The sequence below is a fragment of the Sapajus apella genome, unplaced genomic scaffold (assembly GCF_009761245.1).
Source record: "Sapajus apella isolate SASKATOON/1434 unplaced genomic scaffold, GSC_monkey_1.0 scaffold36, whole genome shotgun sequence".
In the NCBI taxonomy this organism is placed as follows: domain Eukaryota; kingdom Metazoa; phylum Chordata; class Mammalia; order Primates; family Cebidae; genus Sapajus; species Sapajus apella.
Window position 1 is genome coordinate 31,590,574 of NW_022436976.1, and position 18,008 is coordinate 31,608,581.

The 18,008-nt window shown below is 47.9% G+C and overlaps 1 protein-coding gene and 1 long non-coding RNA gene across 2 annotated transcripts; one reads left to right on the forward strand and one right to left on the reverse strand.

Annotated features, from left to right (window-relative positions):
• Nucleotides 1–1,406: 1,406 nt before the first annotated feature.
• Nucleotides 1,407–15,243, forward strand: LOC116563999. Its single transcript, XR_004274678.1, has 3 exons — nucleotides 1,407–1,439; nucleotides 10,736–10,741; nucleotides 15,170–15,243. It is a non-coding gene; the product is annotated as an uncharacterized LOC116563999 (long non-coding RNA).
• Nucleotides 1,974–17,916, reverse strand: MRPL37 (mitochondrial ribosomal protein L37). The gene is made up of 7 exons (XM_032296893.1): nucleotides 17,485–17,916; nucleotides 13,025–13,208; nucleotides 12,816–12,931; nucleotides 9,249–9,434; nucleotides 7,552–7,709; nucleotides 4,011–4,214; nucleotides 1,974–2,185 (listed from the first exon to the last, which is right to left on the reverse strand). Exons 1-7 carry the CDS (start codon nucleotides 17,828–17,830, stop codon nucleotides 2,108–2,110), a joined length of 1,272 nt encoding a protein of 423 aa, XP_032152784.1. The 5' UTR covers nucleotides 17,831–17,916; the 3' UTR covers nucleotides 1,974–2,107.
• Nucleotides 17,917–18,008: the final 92 nt, after the last annotated feature.

Sequence of the window (18,008 nt, forward strand, 5' to 3'; positions counted from 1 at the left end):
TGTGCTGATGTGGCAAGAGCCTACGACCCAGGGACATCAGGTAAAAGGAAGTGCAGAACAGGCTATAAACAGGATGACTCCTCAGTCACGTACATATGTGTGTTCTTACAGACACACATTTTCACCAACAGCATGAAAGAAACTCTAAGCTCTGTTATCATTAGGGAAAAGGACTAGCTGGGGACTGCCTTGGGTGGGTCAACTTATATTTTCCTGAACTCTGAACTTTTATCATTTATGTGTAATTGTTTCCTGTCTGTAAAATAAAAGTAAAACGGGCAACAGGGCTCAGAGTCCCCGGGGCCCCAGGTCAGCTCCCCTGGGAGGTGAGGTGTTTGGTATTCTGGCCCCTCCCAAGCCGGCCACTCCAGCCCCAGCCTAGCCCCCAGCGCTCCCCACTTCCAGTCACTCCCCATCCCCAGAGTCCTCTGTGGCTGGCTGCTTTTCCTGGTAATCCCTCCTGCTCCCTCCCCACCTGCCTACCCTGAAAGGTAAGCTGTCAAGTGGAAAGAGCCCAAACCTGGGAGGCAGAGACACAGGCAGGACGCCCCTTTGCCACTGCCTAGCTGAGAGCTCCTCCCTCTGCTGGAAGTTCCCACACTAACTGCTCTCAGCAGTCCCTCAGCAGGAATTACAGCCCAACAAAGCCACCTCGCCCAAGGTCCCGCCTTTGGGGGCTCTCAGTAAGCAGCACATATCCAATGGCTGGTGCCAGGCCAGGGGTGTTTGTAGAAGGCTCAACTCCCTTGCCTCTGGTTCCAGAGTGCCCATGAACAGGGTGAGGCCTCAGGTGCAGCCACACAGCTCGGGCCCGCCATCCCCCACCTGCTGTTGCCTTGGCTGTCTTCAAATAAAAGTCTCCCAAGCGTTTGCTTGGGGACGCTGACCTATAGCACCAGCTGGGTGACCTTGGACAAATTCCTTTAATTATCCATGTTTTCTCCTTAGGGCCTAGAACAGTGAATGGCACATGCTAGGCATGCAATATTTTCTTTTTTCTTTTTGAGATGGGAGTTTTGCTCTTGTTGCCCAGGCTGGAGTGCAATGGCATGATCTCAGCTCACTGCAACCTCTGCCTTCTGGGTTTAAGTGATTCTCCTGCCTCATGCTCCCAAGTAGCTGGGATTACAGGCATGAACCACCCCCACGCCTACCCAGTGTTTTTCTTTTTTTTTTTGAGACAGAGTTTCACTCTTGTTACCCAGGCTGGAGTGCAATGGCGCAATCTCAGCTCACCGCAACCTCCGCCTCCTGGGTTCAGGCAATTCTCCTGCCTCAGCCTCCTGAGTAGCTGGGATTACAGGCACATGCCACCATGCCCAGCTAATTTTTTGTATTTTTAGTAGAGACGGGGTTTCACTATGTTGACCAGGATGGTCTCGATCTCTTGACCTCGTGATCCACCCGCCTCGGCCTCCCAAAGTGCTGGGATTACAGGTGTGAGCCACCGCGCCTGGCCTGCAGTGTTTTTCTTGAATATGGAAATGACGCTGACCTTTTAAGGGGTGTGTGGAGATGAAAGATGCTGTGTATAAGGTGCCTTGCATGGCAACGGTGTCTGGCACAGATCAGGACGTGACATTATTTGGACAGAGGCCAGCTGAACCAAGGGTATACTTGGCCCATTAACCAGGATACGAGGGAGAAATCTACAGTAAATATTCTAGTGAGATATTCTGCAGTCCCTATGGAATGTGTCCACAATTTAAATAATGCCGTAAGAACCTAGTGACCGTCACAGTATCTGCCATGTGGCAGACACTACACACACACAACCTACTCTTCAACACAAAGTAAGTCACATTAGCCCCAGGTTTCAGATGAAGAAATACAAACAGACAGATGAAGATACTTCTCTAAGGTCACAACATGGGTCGAGGGCAGAGCTGGGCTTCAGCTGGGGCAGGTCAGGCTCCAGGACTTGGACTTGTACAGGGGCCCTTTTGGATGGCACCCTCACACCAAACACAGGCTTCAGTGCAACACAAGGGCTCTTTATTGTCAGCAAGAGCGGCGGGCCAAATGAGCACTGAGGCTCCACGGGGCCCAGGCCCTCTTCCGTGGAAGAGAGGCAAGGGAGTTTTCAGGATTCAGAGGGGTCCTCGGCTCACACCACACCGTGCAAATATAAAGCTAAAAACTTTCTGAATGTCTCTGGCTTGAAACCAACCGGCCCAACAGGTTCCTGGAAAGAACAGAGCCCATTAGGATCCTGCTATTAGATTTAATGGCAGCAATTAAAACAAAGATTGGCTTGAAGTAGATCTTCAGTGCCTGGACAGTAACTGTTTCTTTTTCTGACATCGTCTCTCTTTCAGACTAAGAAGGGGCATTAAGGGGCTGCAGGCTGGGAGGACAGGAGGCATTCCCAGCCCCCTTCAGCCAAAACAGCTGTTGATGCTGCTCTGCTCCTAAGGCCCTCTCACTTCAACCACCAGGAGCAAATGGGCTGTTGCCCTCTCTAATCCCAGAGACAATCATCCCTCACCCATTCCACACACATTTACTGGGCACCTGCTCTCTCTCTCTCTACTGGGCCTGTGTCCCATGCTGGAGACAGAGACACAGCAGTGCCTTGACTCAGGTTCCTGTCCTCAAGGAACTTACAGTCAGATGTTCAAAGAGTGAAAATAAAAGGAGACAGACCCCACTGCAGAAGTAGGAAAAACAAGAAAGCAGGGAGAATTGACTAACTCGCCAATATTTATACGTGGAAGGGTGAGCGGAATGGGCCAGAAAGGAAAAGAAAAGGAAAGAGACTACGGAGAGCCCCGCATATGCAATTGAAGAAGTAGAAATGAAGGCAGGAAGAGCAAGATCAGGCCAGAGCCCAGGGTGCATGCTGGCAGGGGTGGAGTGGCAGGATGTGAGGCTGCAGAGGTGAGGAGGAGCTGTCTCCAAAACAACAAGCCAGGCCCTGAGTCAGTATCCTAGAAAGGAGAGGCTGAGGAAAGAGAACCTGAAGACACAGAGTCAGGAGGGAAAACCCGACTAAAAGCAGAGAACATGGAGCTGGCTGGTGTGACCATGCAGGTGAACTGAGGGTTTCTGGGACCAAGGGAAAGGGCACAGACCCGGCAGACATTTCAGGTGGAGAGAGCACTGAGAGCTGCCAGAGAATTAGTTCAAGAAGTGACCTGCTGAGAATGTTCAAAGGCTCAGTGACTCCATTTGGCAAGCCTGTACTCAGGCCTGTGTGGGACCTAGCTGGTCCCAGAGCAGGGACCCCTACTCTGCTTTCTCAGTCTCTGACCCTGCTGTGTGTCTTTCCAGGGTGCATCTCACTGGCTGACACTCTATCAGGAATTTACTTAGAAGCTGCTACTGCCCACTACACAGAGAACAGGCCTGGACACTGTCAGCTAAGCAGTGGGGTGCAGCAGTGATGGTGCCACGGGAGGAACTCCGTATCTGTGGGATGAAATGAATGTATCCCCCCAGGCCCTGCCCTCGAGGAGCTAGGAGCTTGGAGCTGTTTGGTAGAAGAAAAAAAACACGTGGAGCGATTCTACTCACAGCAGCGTGACTGTGCTATGCTGGGGCAATCCAGAGGCCAGGGCAGCCCGCCTGAGGCACTTAAGTGAGGGCTTGGATGGGGACAGGGGTGGTCAGTTTCCCAGAATAGGAAACACTTATGGTAAACCTGGAGGACAAGTGGAGGATAGTCGGACAAAGGGTAATGGCAAGGGGAGAAGACAAGAAGCCTCCTAGATGAAAGGAGCAGCATGTACAAAGGCCAGAGCTCATGAAGCCGCAGAGCACCCTGGGAGCTGCGAGGAACTGGATTGGCTGGAGGGTGCAAAGGGAAGCAGGAGCTGGAGTGGAATGCTGGGCAAGGCCTTAGCAGCGGCAGGGCTAAAGGAGCCCTGAAGATGGAGATCCTGGGTGGGAAGTCCCCAGGGCCAGAGCTCTACTCCCAGAGCACCCCTGCAATCCCACCTGAAGAGCATACCAGGTAGGCGGAAGCATGGCCCTCTTCCTATCACCAGGCGGGAGATGGCTCAACTTACCACAACCACTCTCTTCTTGATCACTGGGAGACACCAAAAATGCTGATAGAGGACCTGGTCTGAGTCCACCCACGCCAAATTCTTGACACCCTCGTTAGAGGCCAGGTCTGTGGTATTCAGTTGAAACACCAGGAAATGGAAGACACGTCCATCCGTGCCCACACTTTGCACCACCACAGGCTGCTCCAAGACCTTGGCATCATTCTGAGAGGAAAAGGGGACAAGGGAAACAAATCAGAAGCTGTGGAGTGTAAGGAATAGCACGGCCCAGACAGCTTCTAGCTCTGCCCTTTACAATGTCCACCTATGCCCACTGAATGGCTTCTCTTCGGGCAACTAAAATAGAACGAGGAGTTCAGGGCACTGTCCAGGGCCGGGCCTTCCTTCAGCCAGGTTGGCTGTGCCGCATGGCCCCAGGGTGCCCACTCTTCAACTGGAGCACATCAAAGTAACAGTTCCTGCCACTGAAAGGCGATTTCCAGGCAAGCCAGAGTTCAGGCAGGCCAGCTGGAAGGCTAACAACAGAAATCCCTCAAACTCTTGGCGTTACTTGATGAGAACCACAGTGACATCAGCTATCAAATATGAATCCGGAGGGTCAATGGATAGATGTAATGTCATTCAGTTCTCACTCCACTTGACAGATGGGGAAACTGAGACTCAGTGAGGTAAAGTGACTTGCCTGAAGTCACAAAGATGGGTGGTGTAGAACCCAAACTGGCTCATGCCAGATCACACACTTCCCCCACCCCCACCCCTGCCTTGAATCTAAGGGCCTGGCAGTCACCTTAGCTGGGCCTCATGCTTACAAAACAATACAGCATGGGCCACGTTTCAGGATTATCCACTACAGCTGTGTCAGCGTCAGGATTTCAGCAGTCAACTCCTGCTACTGATCTCTTCTAGTTACTGCCACTTAGGAATAGTAGTAACACCTAAAACATTTACTGGAGGCCCCTCAGGTGCCAGGCAGCTTGCCAGTTTTACATCAAGTCAGCTCTACTCATAAATCTAGAGGTATATTCCCACTAACAGATAAGGAAACTGAGGTTCAGAGAGGTGGTATAATTTGTTCTAGGTCACCCATGGGGTATGAATCAGGATCAGACTCGATGCTATTAAGTCACTGAAAGCCCTGTTCTTTTTGTTCTGGTTTAATCCTGGTGTCCCAGTGTATCTAATAGTGGCACCTCATCATTCTCAGTGGTGGCCCAGTTTGGGAATAAATCATATGGTGAGCTACTGAGACTTTGCAGCAATCCAGTTTGGTGACTGCTACTCACTGAACAAAGATCCAGCAGGCAGGCCCCATGAAGCAGGCCATGCTTGATTCAAAAATGCTGCCTCTGTTCATCCCACTGGGGCTGAACCTGGCATTAGGAATACCTAATGTCAGACCTCAGTGTGGGCCACACTGAGGCTGTTGGCCTTAGAAATAACTGTTCTTCACTGCATGAAAAATAAATAAAAAGAAAAGTACCTGTAAGTGTTAGCTGAGAATTCTGTATTGACTCTTATCTCCCTCTACAGATCAATAAAACTGCAGGTAGTACATAAATTTCTCAGCAATTTTACCTTTTACATGGAGGCTCTTCCCATAATTGCTCAACTTCACATCCCTAGGAATAATTTGTACCTGGAGGGGCTGAAGGAGGCCTTCTCTCCTACCCAACTGGGTGGCAATTAGTGCCATCGTTGCTACCCAGGCTCTGCTGGCAATAGCTGGCACAGAAGCTACAATGAGTCCGCAGGCCTGGGACCAGGGTTGTGACTCTCTTCCTCCTACCCCTGTCCGAGTTAAGAGTCACACATCCTTCAAATCTGGAGAGATCACTGTTCCAGTCTTTGTTTCCCCACTCATTAGCTGTGGGATCTTGGGCAAGCTACCTATCCTTTTGGAGCCTTTAGAAAGTATACAGTCAGAGAATGGGAATAAAGACAACTGTCCTAGGACTGGAGAGACACAAGAAGGTCACATAAGGAGGTGACACCTACTAATTTCTTAGCTGTGTGACCTTGGGCAAGTTCCTTAGCCTCCCTGAGCCTCAGTTTTACCATCTATAGAGTGAAGCTAATAGCATCTGCCACATGGGGTTAAAAAACTACAATTATTAAGTAGCGCAGTGGTCCTGAAATTTCAGTTCAGTGGTTTTCTTTTCCTTTCTTTTTTTTTTTTGAGGCAGAGTCTCACTCCGTCACCCAGGCTGGAGTACAGTGGTGCAATCTCAGCTCACTGTAGCCTCCAACTCCCAGGTTAAAGTGATATTCATCCCTCAGCCTCCCAAGTAGCTGTGATTACAGGTGCTCACCACCACATTCACCTAATTTTTGTATTTTTAGTAGAAATGGGGTTTCACCATATTGGCCAGACTGGTCTTGAACTCCTGACCTCAAGTGATCCTCCCACCTTGGCCTCCCAAAGTGCTGGTATTACAGGTGTAAGCCACAGCACCTGGCCAGTTCAGTGGTTTTTTAACTTGAGCTTGGAGCAGCATCACTGCGGGACTTGTTAAAATACTGATCACTGGGCCCCAACTCCAGGGTTTCTGATTCAGTAGGTCTGGGGTGGGTCTGAGAGTATGCACTTCCAACAAGTCCCCAGATGATGCTCCTGCTGCTAATCCAAGACTCTATTTTATGAACAAACCACTGTGGTTTTTTTTTGTTTGTTTTTTTAAATAAAAATCCTAAGTAAATGTGTGGTATGCAGCAGGTGTTAGATCTGGGCCAGGCCCATTCTACTGCCTATCCATTTGGCTAACCATGGCTCTCCAACCCCTCTAGGCCAAATAAGATGGGAAACAGTACTTTTCCTTATTCCTACTCTAGAAGAGACTCAGGCTCTAACCAAGACCTAGGGGTCCAGCAGTGGCTCTCATGAATTCCCCTGTCCCAAACCAGGGATCTGTGTCCTTGGCCTGCTTGAGGGTTCCCATACAGCCCTCCCCTCCCTAGAGGCCCTTGTCCTTAGGGCCAGGCTTTTCCCATCTTGGGACAGCTCTCTGTGACAAGTTAGTCTGTATTCTATACCTTCTAGGTCCCTGAGACCTCCTGTTAGGATCAGGGGCTACTGCCAAGGAGTATCGTGGGTCCCCAGCACCCATCCTGAGTTGGCGGGCAGGGCTTGGTCATCTCTATTGCTCCACCTCCTCCTGCCTGTGCTCTACTTCTGACACTACAAGAACAGAGGCAGCATGCTGCAGCACAAATAACTGAAGACTTCAGAGTGGGGCGGACCTAGCTGCAGTCCTAGCTCCATGCCAGATAAGCTGCACGGCCTTCCTGTAATTCTGTGGCATAGCTTGGAAGGTGGGGACTTCACTGTGATCAAGTGAGCTACTCAGGTGAAGCACAGGCAGTCAGCCCGTAGTGATGTGGTTCATCTCCTCCTTTAGGGAGGAGCTGAAGTGCTCCTCCCTAAAACTCCTCAGTTTAGGAATCAGTTCCCTACATCCCCCCCTTTCTTCCTCTGAGCAATAACCTTAAGGGAGAAGACCCAACACCACGTAAAGCAGCTCAGCGGTCTTCTCCACATACGTACCCCATAGAGGAGCCGGGCCTGAGCCAGGGCACTGCCAAAAGCAAACAGGATCATCTTGGCCCGCAGCTGATCTGGTTGAAAGCGGCGTGGTCGTAAATTGGCTTTGTCCAGTAAGTACAGGGTATGGGGATAGGGGTAAGGATAACCTTCCCGGAATCCTGCAAGAGACACAATCATATGGAGGGGTAAAAAGGATTCATCAGCCTGCCACAAAGCCTCAGGAAAGTCACCCTGCCTTAGCCCAGGGACAGGTGCTACACAGAGGCTCAACAAAAGGAGATATTATCACTATAGCTCAGGGGCTGGCAAACTTCAGCTTGCTGGCCAAATCTGGCCTGCTGCCTGTTTTTGTAAATAACGTTTTTATTGGAGTACAACCACACTCACTCATTTACGTCTGTCTATTGGGTAGCTGTGACAGAGACCATATGTGGCCTGCAAAACCTAAAATATTTACTATTTGGCTCTTCACAGAAAATGCCTACCAACCTGCTATAGGTGCTTCCTGCAAGCTAGTTCTAACTCCACACCTTTCTCTCTCATTCTGGCATACAGATGACAGTGATGTTAGGAGAACGAGAACTTGAAATCTGTGGTAATTATTAAAAAGAAAGCAAGTCATTTGCAAAATTTACTACTTTAATATTAGTGACAAATGACTCGCCTCATCATTCACAACTGACCCACACAACACTGGTGCTGAGATCAAAGTTTAGCACTTGTTCTTCTCAGCCATGACCTTGTCAAGTCATGATTCTCTTCCCCCACATGGCTATGAGTAACTCTTGGTAGGCTGGGAACTTCTAGAATAAGTGATCTGGATAAGTGAATACAGGTGAAAAAGAAGCAAGGAAGAGGTTGGGAAGGCTGAGCATGGTGGCTCATGCCCATAATCCCAGCACTTTGGGAGGCTGAGGCGAGCAGATGGCTTGGGCCCAGGAGTTTGAGACCAGCCTAGGAAACGTAATAAGAACCTGTCTCTAAAAAGAATACAAAAATTAACCAGGTATGGTGGCACATGCCTGTGAGGCTGAGGTGGGAGGACTGCTTGAGCCGGGGAGGCTGCAGTGATCCACAATCGTACAACTGCACTCCAGCCTAGGTGACAGACTGAGACTGTGTTTCAGAAAAAAAAGAAAAAAGAAAGAGGCTGGGAAAATAATGTAGGCTCTGAAAATCCTAGAGAAGGTTTCTGAAAACCCTAGAGTCTCTCCTGCATGCTTTCCTTGACGGAGTTTGGATTAATGGCCCCACTCAATGTCCATGGGGCTTCCTCAGTCCTTTAAGAGGGTTGGCCAGAGTTAGAGGGTAAACAGAAAATGGGTGCCTTTCATGAGACCTATGAATAAAGAAAAAGCCTGGGTCAAAAGCCCTGCAAGTGGCCAATGATACAGTTTGTTGAAGGAAAAAAAAAAGCCCTCAAGCCACTCTGATGTAACAGACTAACCGAGTTACTTCGCAGAGGTAAACCGTAAAGTCAGCCTTTAAGCAAATCACTTCTCCTCCCTAAGCTGCAGTTTGCCTGTGAAATGAAGACAACAGTACTTGTCTCATGGGGCTGCCACATGGATCCTAGGAGATAGGTAATACACGTGAGGTGCCTGGTACCCAGCAAGTTCTTAGTATATCCTTTCCCTCCAGAAACACCATGTCCTTCTCCCCTACACTGCCTAAGAGTCCAAGACATTGATCTTTACCTGTGTGATCTTTCACATCATAAACATTGCATTCATGAAGGTCGATTGTGGGTGATATGGGATAGAAGGTCTCTAGAACATGATTCTTAGTAGCTTCAACCTCCTCTCTGGAGGCGATGGTGGGCAGAGGATCCTTAGTGTTCAGCTGGGTGTCAATAAAACCACGGACCTGAAGGAGAAGAGACTCTAAAAGGGAGAAAAATGGTTACTCTAACCTGGTATAAAGGCTTTCTCAGCTGGGCAGAGTAGCTCATACCTATAATCCCAGCATTTTGGGAGGCCAAGGCAAGTGGATCATTTGAAGCCAGGAGTTCTAGATCAGCCTGAGAAACATGATGAAACCCCGTCTCTACTAAAAAATATTAAAAATTAGCCAGGAGTGGTGGCGCACACCTGTAATCCCAGCTACAAAAAGACCGAGGCATGTTAATTGCTTGAACCTGGGAGGCAGATGTTGCAGTTGCCAAGATTACGCTATTGCACTCCAGCCTGGGTAACAGAGTGAAACTGTCTCAAAAAACTAAAAATAAATAAATAAAGACTTTCTTAACTCTGTAAAGCCTAAAGCCTCCACCCTCCCATGTGCCTCAAGTCATTTATAGCTTTTCTAGATCATCAGCCTAATCACAGAACACAAAACTCTGAGTTAGGATGTTAATCCTGGGATCCTTAAGAAGGGATGAACCAATGCACTCTTCTTCCTGTGTTCTCTTCCCAATAAACCCTAGGGGCTACTGGTCTCTGGGGAGTGAAGCCTGCACCATACCTGAGCACCTGCTAAGCTGGGGACCCAGAGATGTGTGTGAGATACTCTCTGCTCTCAAGGAGCTCACCAGGTAGTGAGTGCTACAATGAAAAGGATGAAGCATATTGAAAAATTATACAGGTGGGGAAAAACTGAACTTCTCTGGGAATGGGAAACTCCCTGAAAGAAGCAACGCCTTAAGATGACATCTGGAAGGATGGGTAAGAGCAGGGATTCTCAACTGCAGCACTATTCACATCGGGACAGATAATTTTTTGGTGAGGGGGTGTCCTGTGTACTGTGGGATGTTTAGCAGCACCCTGGCTTCTACTTACTAGACGCCAGTTGAACTCCCTCCCCATCCCTTATTCCCACACCCATCCACAGCATATCAAAGATGTCTCCAGACACTGCCAAATGTTTCTCCCTAATTGAAAGCCACTGGGTGAGAGCTTGCCAGGCCAAGACAGGGGGAAAAGCACACTAGTTAAGGAGGAATAATGTCCAAAGGCACAGGTGCAGGCAACTCCATGGCAGAATTTAGGAAGAGAAATCTAGGTGACTAGAGTAGGATACAGCAGGGAAGGAGCAATGGAGAAAGAGAGGCACACCGAGACTAGAGGCAGAGGAGATTCTCAAACTTAGGAAAGAGGCCAGATTGTCCTTAACAACTGAGAGTGAGAAAACCCTGGCCAGTTAAACAGCCTCACTGATGTCAGATTAGCATATATGCTACATGCAGATGTAGGTGGCATGGGGAAAGCAAACACACGTCTGACTCATCAGCAAGCCATGGTGAACGTGTGGAGACAACATTCACAGAGGTCCCCACAGAAGATCACATGCTGCCACCAGACAAAATGTGCCTGGAAAAACACCTTGGGAATGGCCTCCTGAGGAGTATCCACAGAGGCCAAATCTTTCTCAGAAGTGCTTGGGTTTTCAGAAATAGCCACAGCGTGATAATGGATCAAGGCCGTTTTTCTTATATGTCTAAAAATTGGTTTGGTCAACAGCACTGTCATTAATTAGCATGTGGCCTCCCTTACTGGGTAGGTAAAGAAGGGATACTACATCTGTGGGTGGATAAACTCTGACCTGTTTGTTAAAATACATCACACTCACACCTCAAGAACAGTTTTCTAAAGTATTTCCTGTTTCCTCACATATAATCTGCAAGAAAAATAAATGTGCATGGACCTCTCCTAACCTTGGGTTTTCAATTCTCCCCACAGACCACTCTTGTGTGGTTTCTGATTCAATTCCCTCCATATCCCTCCTCCAGTGACAGCTCCAAATGGGGTAGTTTAATTAGAGGTAATACTTGATGATGGGCCAAGTACTCCTCTATTAATGAGGTTCACTAATTTCCTTAGTGGTGTCATTACCTCTGCAAAGCTGACTCTTTGCCAGGAAGTCTATACACAAATGGGCAAGCTGGAGACCTGACCAAGCAGATGTTCTGAAATCCCAAATCATTCCATAGCTGGTTTCCCTGCTCCAGGATTCCACCAGTTACAACACCTCTGTTCTCTGAATATTCCTGCCTGAAACACGGACAATATGCATTTACGCATCCCTTCAGTCAGCACCTACTGTGTACCATGACTTGTTGGACACTGGGGACAAAGTCAGTAAGACACGGTCCCAGCCATCGGGAGTTCAGTTTAGTGGGGCAGACAGAACCAACAGTAGATACTGACAGTAGTGTCATCTATGCTACGATGGCAGAATGGGCATAAGGAACACAGATGAGGAACAGATACCCCAGTCTGGATTCACAGAGAAGGGAGGCTTGAGTGAGGTCTTGCAGATAAGGAGAACATGGTTAAATGAAGAAAGCAGAAAAGAATATTCCAGGCTGGGCATGGCAGGAGGCTCACGTTTGTAATCCCAGCACTTTGGGAGGCTGAGATGGGCGGAACACTTGAGGCCAGGAGTTCGAGGCCAGCCTGGCCAACATGGTGAAACCTCATCTCCACTAAAAATACAAAAATTAGCCAGGCGTGGTGGCACATGCCTGTAATCCCATCTCCTCTGGAGACTGAGGCATGACTATCACTTTAACCCAGGAGGCAGAGGCTGCAGTGAGCTGAGATCATGCCACTGTACTCCAGCCTGGGCAACACAGCAAGACTCCGTCTCAAAAACAAACAAACAAGAGTATTCCAGACAGAATGCACAGCATGTGCCAAGGCACATGGGTGTGAAAGCTTGATGCTAAAAAGCTGCAAGTGGCTAATTTAGGGATGGGGTGGGCAGGGCAGGAGATAAGACTAGAAAGACTAAGTGGCAACTAAATCACGAGGGCTGGTAACCCTCAATAAATGGTTTACACTACTGGGAGACAGTGAAGGATTTGAAATGGGGCAGGGACATAAAAAGACTTGTACTTTGGAAAGATCCCTCTAGCAAGCCATGTTGAAAATGGATTTGGAAGAGTAAGGTGTAAGTAGGGTAAGAAGACTATTGCAATAGAAATTGAGCTTTATGAGGGCAGAGACTACATGTGTGTTATTATTTCCTTACCTTCAGCATGTAGGTACTTTCCATGCACATCCTAAGCACTCAATAGATACAGCTGACTGTTAACGGTTGAGTTAATGTCTTAGAAAGTGATTAAAAACAAAAATCGTTGGGCTATGGCGAATTATACTGAGGGTATATCTGAACCTACAAAATTAGACCACGAAGGACAGGAGTGAGGATAGGTATTTGGGAGCAGGGGGATGGGAGCTGGTGATGGGGCTAAGAATAGAAACGAAAAAAAAAAACAAAACTAAAAAACAGATCAAGGCTTTCTGGTGTACAAGATAACCAACCTCGGTTCCAGTAAGCAGATGACATGGAGTTTTGGGCACACATCCGCCTGGCCAGAGAAGGATGCTTGAGAATCTGAGATTTACACAACTGTATTAGATTGTCCACGATGACTGGGCTTGGAGACAAAAAGAGACATTTGGGGACTTAAAGCAATAGGTCGACTCCAAGATCCATTAGTTGGAAATGTTCTTTACTTGGGGAAACTTACCAGTAGGTCTCTCTCTTGGGGATTTCTTCAGTGCAATGCCAGAGACGGGCATGAGAGATCACACTCAGAACGCGCTCATCTTGGTTCTCTATGTGGTTCCTTGGATCATCAACAAGGCTAAGTACTTTCTCAGGAAGGCCTTCTATTAACTTGGTCTTGGTAAGCCAGAGGGCCTGCTTTACACCTTTGAGGTAATCAGCCACACGCACAGACACACACAAAGAACGAAAGAAAGCAATTCAGGAAGAGATACTTACACCTACCAGGTACCATCTTAGTAAAAAGGCTGCCTCAAGAGAGAAACTGGATTTGTTCTGTGACACCTGAGGGGACAGAACCAAAAGTGAAGAGCAGAAGCTAAGAAAGCCAGATTTCAAGTCAAATTCAGGAATGACCATCTACTTCAGGATGGTTAACATGTGTTCAGGAACAACCATCTACTTCAGGATGGTTAACAGGTGACTGAGGTGGTGACTGCCTGCCACTAGAGGAATTCAAACAGTGGCTAAAGACAGCTGAGATCATATGGCTGAATGCTGCAAGCAGTGGATTGACCCTGGGCTATGGGACTAAATTGATAGATGCCAACCCTTCACTTAGGATCCTTTCTAATAACCCACACCCCAGCCCTGATTAAAAAAGCCCGTGTCTACCAAATGTACCTCATTTTTTAGGGCGGGCCCAGGCATAGGCCCATGCTGCCTTCTCAGGAGAAAGCAACTTTTGGAAATAACTGGGAATACCTTTGGAATTTTCATGAATACTTTAAGGAGCTGAACCTCCCTGGCCTTAGGATAGAAAGGTTGGGCTTTTCCTGGATACAGTACTGTTTCGTGTGTTTTTTTAATTTAAGATGAAATCTCACTCTGTTGCCCAGGCTGGAGTGCAGCAGCATAAACTCAGCTCACTACAAACTCCACCTCCCGGGTTCAAGCAATTCTCATACCTCAGCCCCTCAAGTAGCTGGGATTACAAGCGTGCACCCACTGTGCCCAGCTAATTTTTGTATTTTTAGTAGAGACAGGGTTTCACCATGTTGTCCAGGCTGGTCTCAAACTCCTGACCTCAACTGATCCACCCACCTAGGCCTCCCAAAGTGCTCGGATTACAGGCCTGAGCCACTGTACCTGGCCTGTTGTCTTATAGGCATGGTGAATTGTCTCTATGCCAGAGGTTAACAAGCATTTTCTCAAAAGGACAAATAGTAAATATTTTCAGCTTCTGGGCCACACAATCTCTCTCACAACTATTCAACTCTGCTACTAGAGCACAAAAGTAGCAATAGGCAATAATTAACAAGTGTGCATGGTTTTGTTCCAATAAAACTTTATTTATAAAAACAAGCAGATGATCTAGTTAGCTGACCCTAACTGCGTATCATTTGTTGATTGTTAGAAAGCTCAGAGCCAGGTTTGGGGCTTCCCTTTAGAAAGCAGAACCTGAGGTTGGGCGCAGTGGCTCATGCCTGTAATCCTAGCACTTTGGGAGGCTGAAGCGGGCAGATCACTTGAGGTCAGGAGTTTGAGGCCAGCCTGGCCAGCATGGTGAAACCCCAGCTCTACTAAAAATACAAAAAAAATATTAGCTGGGTGTGGTGGCGCTTGCCTGTAGTCCCAGCTACCTGAGAGGCTGAGGCAGGAGAATCATTTGAACCCGGGAGGCAGAGGCTACAGTGAGCCAAGATCACACCACTGCACTCCAGTTTGGGCAACAGAGCAAGACTCCCTCTCAATAAATAAATAAATAAATAAAATACAGTAGAACCTCACAGGATAAATTTTTGTGGTATTCATCTTACTGTTTTATTTTTCCTTCGTACTGATCCCCCCACCTATCTGTTTTTTTAATTTAATCAAGTGTTATAAATAAACTGCCCAAAATACTTTGCATGAAAGATGGTATATACATAGCCAGGCCCAGTGGCTCATGCCTATAATCCCAGCAACTCAGGAGGTGGGAGGATGGCTTGACCTCAGGAGGTCAAGGCTGCAGTGAACTATGATCACACCACTGCACTCCAGCCTGGGTGACAGAGTGAGACCCTGTCTCTAAAATAAATAAATAAATTAGTAACAGAAAATCACTGAACAAAAAATAAATAAATAAAAGATGGCGTATATGTAAACTAAAATAGATTCAATTTAGCCTGACAGTCTTTAAAGAAACTTAGCTACCCTCAGTGGGATGGGCTGTGGTGCCAGGCAAAGACCTCCCTAGATTCACCTTCCCCAAATTTGGCTTCTCTAAGGGAGGAACATGCATAGTCCTAGGTATCTTAAGTTCTGGATCAAGTAAACACACCAGTCCTCTATTCTCAAATGAAAAGCTAATACTATATTCTTCTCAATGATCACGCCCACAAATTGACAGAAGGCTGGTGGCTGCCTTGGTTGGCAGAATACTCATCTGAGCTGGAGGAATACTTCTCTGACTCAAGATCATATCTTCATTTGAAAAACTGTGCCTGGGCCAGACACGGTGGCTCACACCTACAACCTCATCACTTTGAGTGGCTGAAGTAGGCAGATTGCTTTGAGACCAGCCTGGGCAATGGGGTGAAACCCCATCTCTACAAAAGAAATATAAAAAATCAGCCAGGCGTGGTGGTGTGTGCTTGTAGTCCCAGCTACCTGGGAGGCTTAGGTGGGAGGATAGATTAAACCCAGGAGGTAGAGGTTGCAGTGAGATTGTACCACTGCACTCCAGCCTGCAAGACAGAATGGGACTCTGTTGAAAGAAAAAAAAAGAAAGAGAGAGAAAGGAAGGGAGGAAAGAGACAATGTATGGGATGAAAGGGAGCTTAGGATACTTTGGGGGAGATACCCTTAGGCAATTTATTTATGGTAATAAATATTAAGACTTTATGTTTCATTTGCATATGAAAAACAGGTGATAACTAGAGCTGCCATTTACTGAAAGTCACCATCTACCCTGTGCCATGAGCTTTATGTGCAAGGTAGATGGGATTTTATAAAATGAAACTCAGAGACTAAGGAATTTGCTCTAACTTACATACCTTGTAAGTGACAAGGCCAGGAGGAGAACCTGAGTCTGTCTACGCTAAAGACCATCACCTCTCCCCTTTATCTCTACTGGCTTCTCTAGCCCTGTATCTTGCAGAATTTTATTACAGCCTACAGAATCTCTCTGTGAGTAGCAAAAACACAGGATATACAATACATTTTCAGCGTAGGCAAACGAATGTAATCTCCTAACATCTAAAATACTGCTAACGCATTCATCCACTTGAGGGTCACTCAAGGATGCCAAGTCTTGTGAGATTCTTTCCAGCACCTTGTAAGGACACTGGAAGTGTTTAAAGGCTGGAAAATCAGCTTTTAAGAATGGGATTGAGAAGCTTAAGAAGCTGGCCAATTGACTTAAGTTTTTTCAAACCTAGGATTTATTATCTGGCTTACTCCCCAAATCCTGCCAAGTCTTTTTTTTTCCTAATTACTCCTTGGAAAATACTGTTCCCCCTTACCTCAAACATTTTGTTTTCAAGACCTGCCCCATGCCTATCCTGATTTGGATGGGGAAGGAAAATGGAAGAACGGGAAAAGGGATAAACAAGCCCCACCATGGACTCTGGAAAATAATTTCTGGTACTGTTTTGGATAGACAGGCTGATTTTGGCAAAGTAATTTTAATCTGTCCCTAGTGAGAGTGACAGAGGAGTAGACATGGGCTTGAGAGGTGACAGTCCTGGAGATTAAACATTCTGTCGTCTCTACTATAAAGTCTCTCCATCTACTTTAAAAATGTACAGTTGCCGGGCGCGGTGGCTCAAGCCTGTAATCCCAGCACTTTGGGAGGCCGAGGCGGGTGGATCACAAGGTCAAGAGATCGAGACCATCCTGGTCAACATGGTGAAACCCCGTCTCTACTAAAAATACAAAAAATTAGCTGGGCATGGTGGCGCGTGCCTGTAGTCCCAGCTACTCAGGAGGCTGAGGCAGGAGAATTGCCTGAACCCAGGAGGCGGAGGTTGCGGTGAGCCGAGATCGCGCCATTGCACTCCAGCCTGGGTAACAAGAGCGAAACTCCGTCTCAAAAAAAAACAAACAACAACAACAACAAAAAAAAAAAATAAATAAAAATGTACAGTTAATCTCCAGAATGTCAGACCTGGTATGGTCAACGTGGACTGTCCAGTCAACACCATTCACTTCACAGGAAATAGAGGCCCAGGATGGTTAGCCATTTGCCCAAAGTCAAACAGAGAGAGCCAGAGCTGGGCCTAGAAACCAGGTCTCACGCTGACACACAAACTCTCTATTATACTCCTGCACAGAGGCCCAGCTTCTTACAACTCAATTCTAACAACCATTAGGGCCCCATTGCGCAGACGAAGAATACAAGGCCCACAGAGTTTCAATGTTTTGCCCAAAGACACAGAGGGTCGGGGTCAGCGCTGGGCAGAGGAACATGGTCCCCTGCCGCCCGTCCTGGGGCCTCACCCTCGAGAAGGCGGCAACGATGGTGAAAGATGTAGCAGGGCTGGTCCTTGTACAGCAGATGCTCGTGAAGAGGCGGCGAGCGGTAGGACTGTGGGTGATTCCAGCCGCGGTCCCAGGGCGGAAAGATCGGCCGCGCCAGCCAGGGCACGAAGTGCATCTTCCCCGCATAGGTGATGGGCTCCAGTCCAGGGATCTCGTACACCCTATCCAGGGGAGGAGGCTCCTTCTTCCGCGTGGAGCGCACGCCCCACTCATACGCCCTGCGTCTCGGGGCCCCGAAGCCCCCAAGGCCAAGCTGCCCCGAGCCAGCCAGGGCCAGCCTTGCGGGCCCGGATGCCAACGCCATACCGAACTCCTCAAGACCTCCACCTGGACGCCGCCATCTTGCCGTGCGCAAGGCCTGCTGGGAACGAAAGGGGCTGGGAACCAAAGCTCGTTTTGGGAATGGCAGCCAATTCAACCAATCACACTCAGGATATTCTTGTCTTGCGCCTGCCCCCAGCCCGCTCTCATTTTCTTATAGG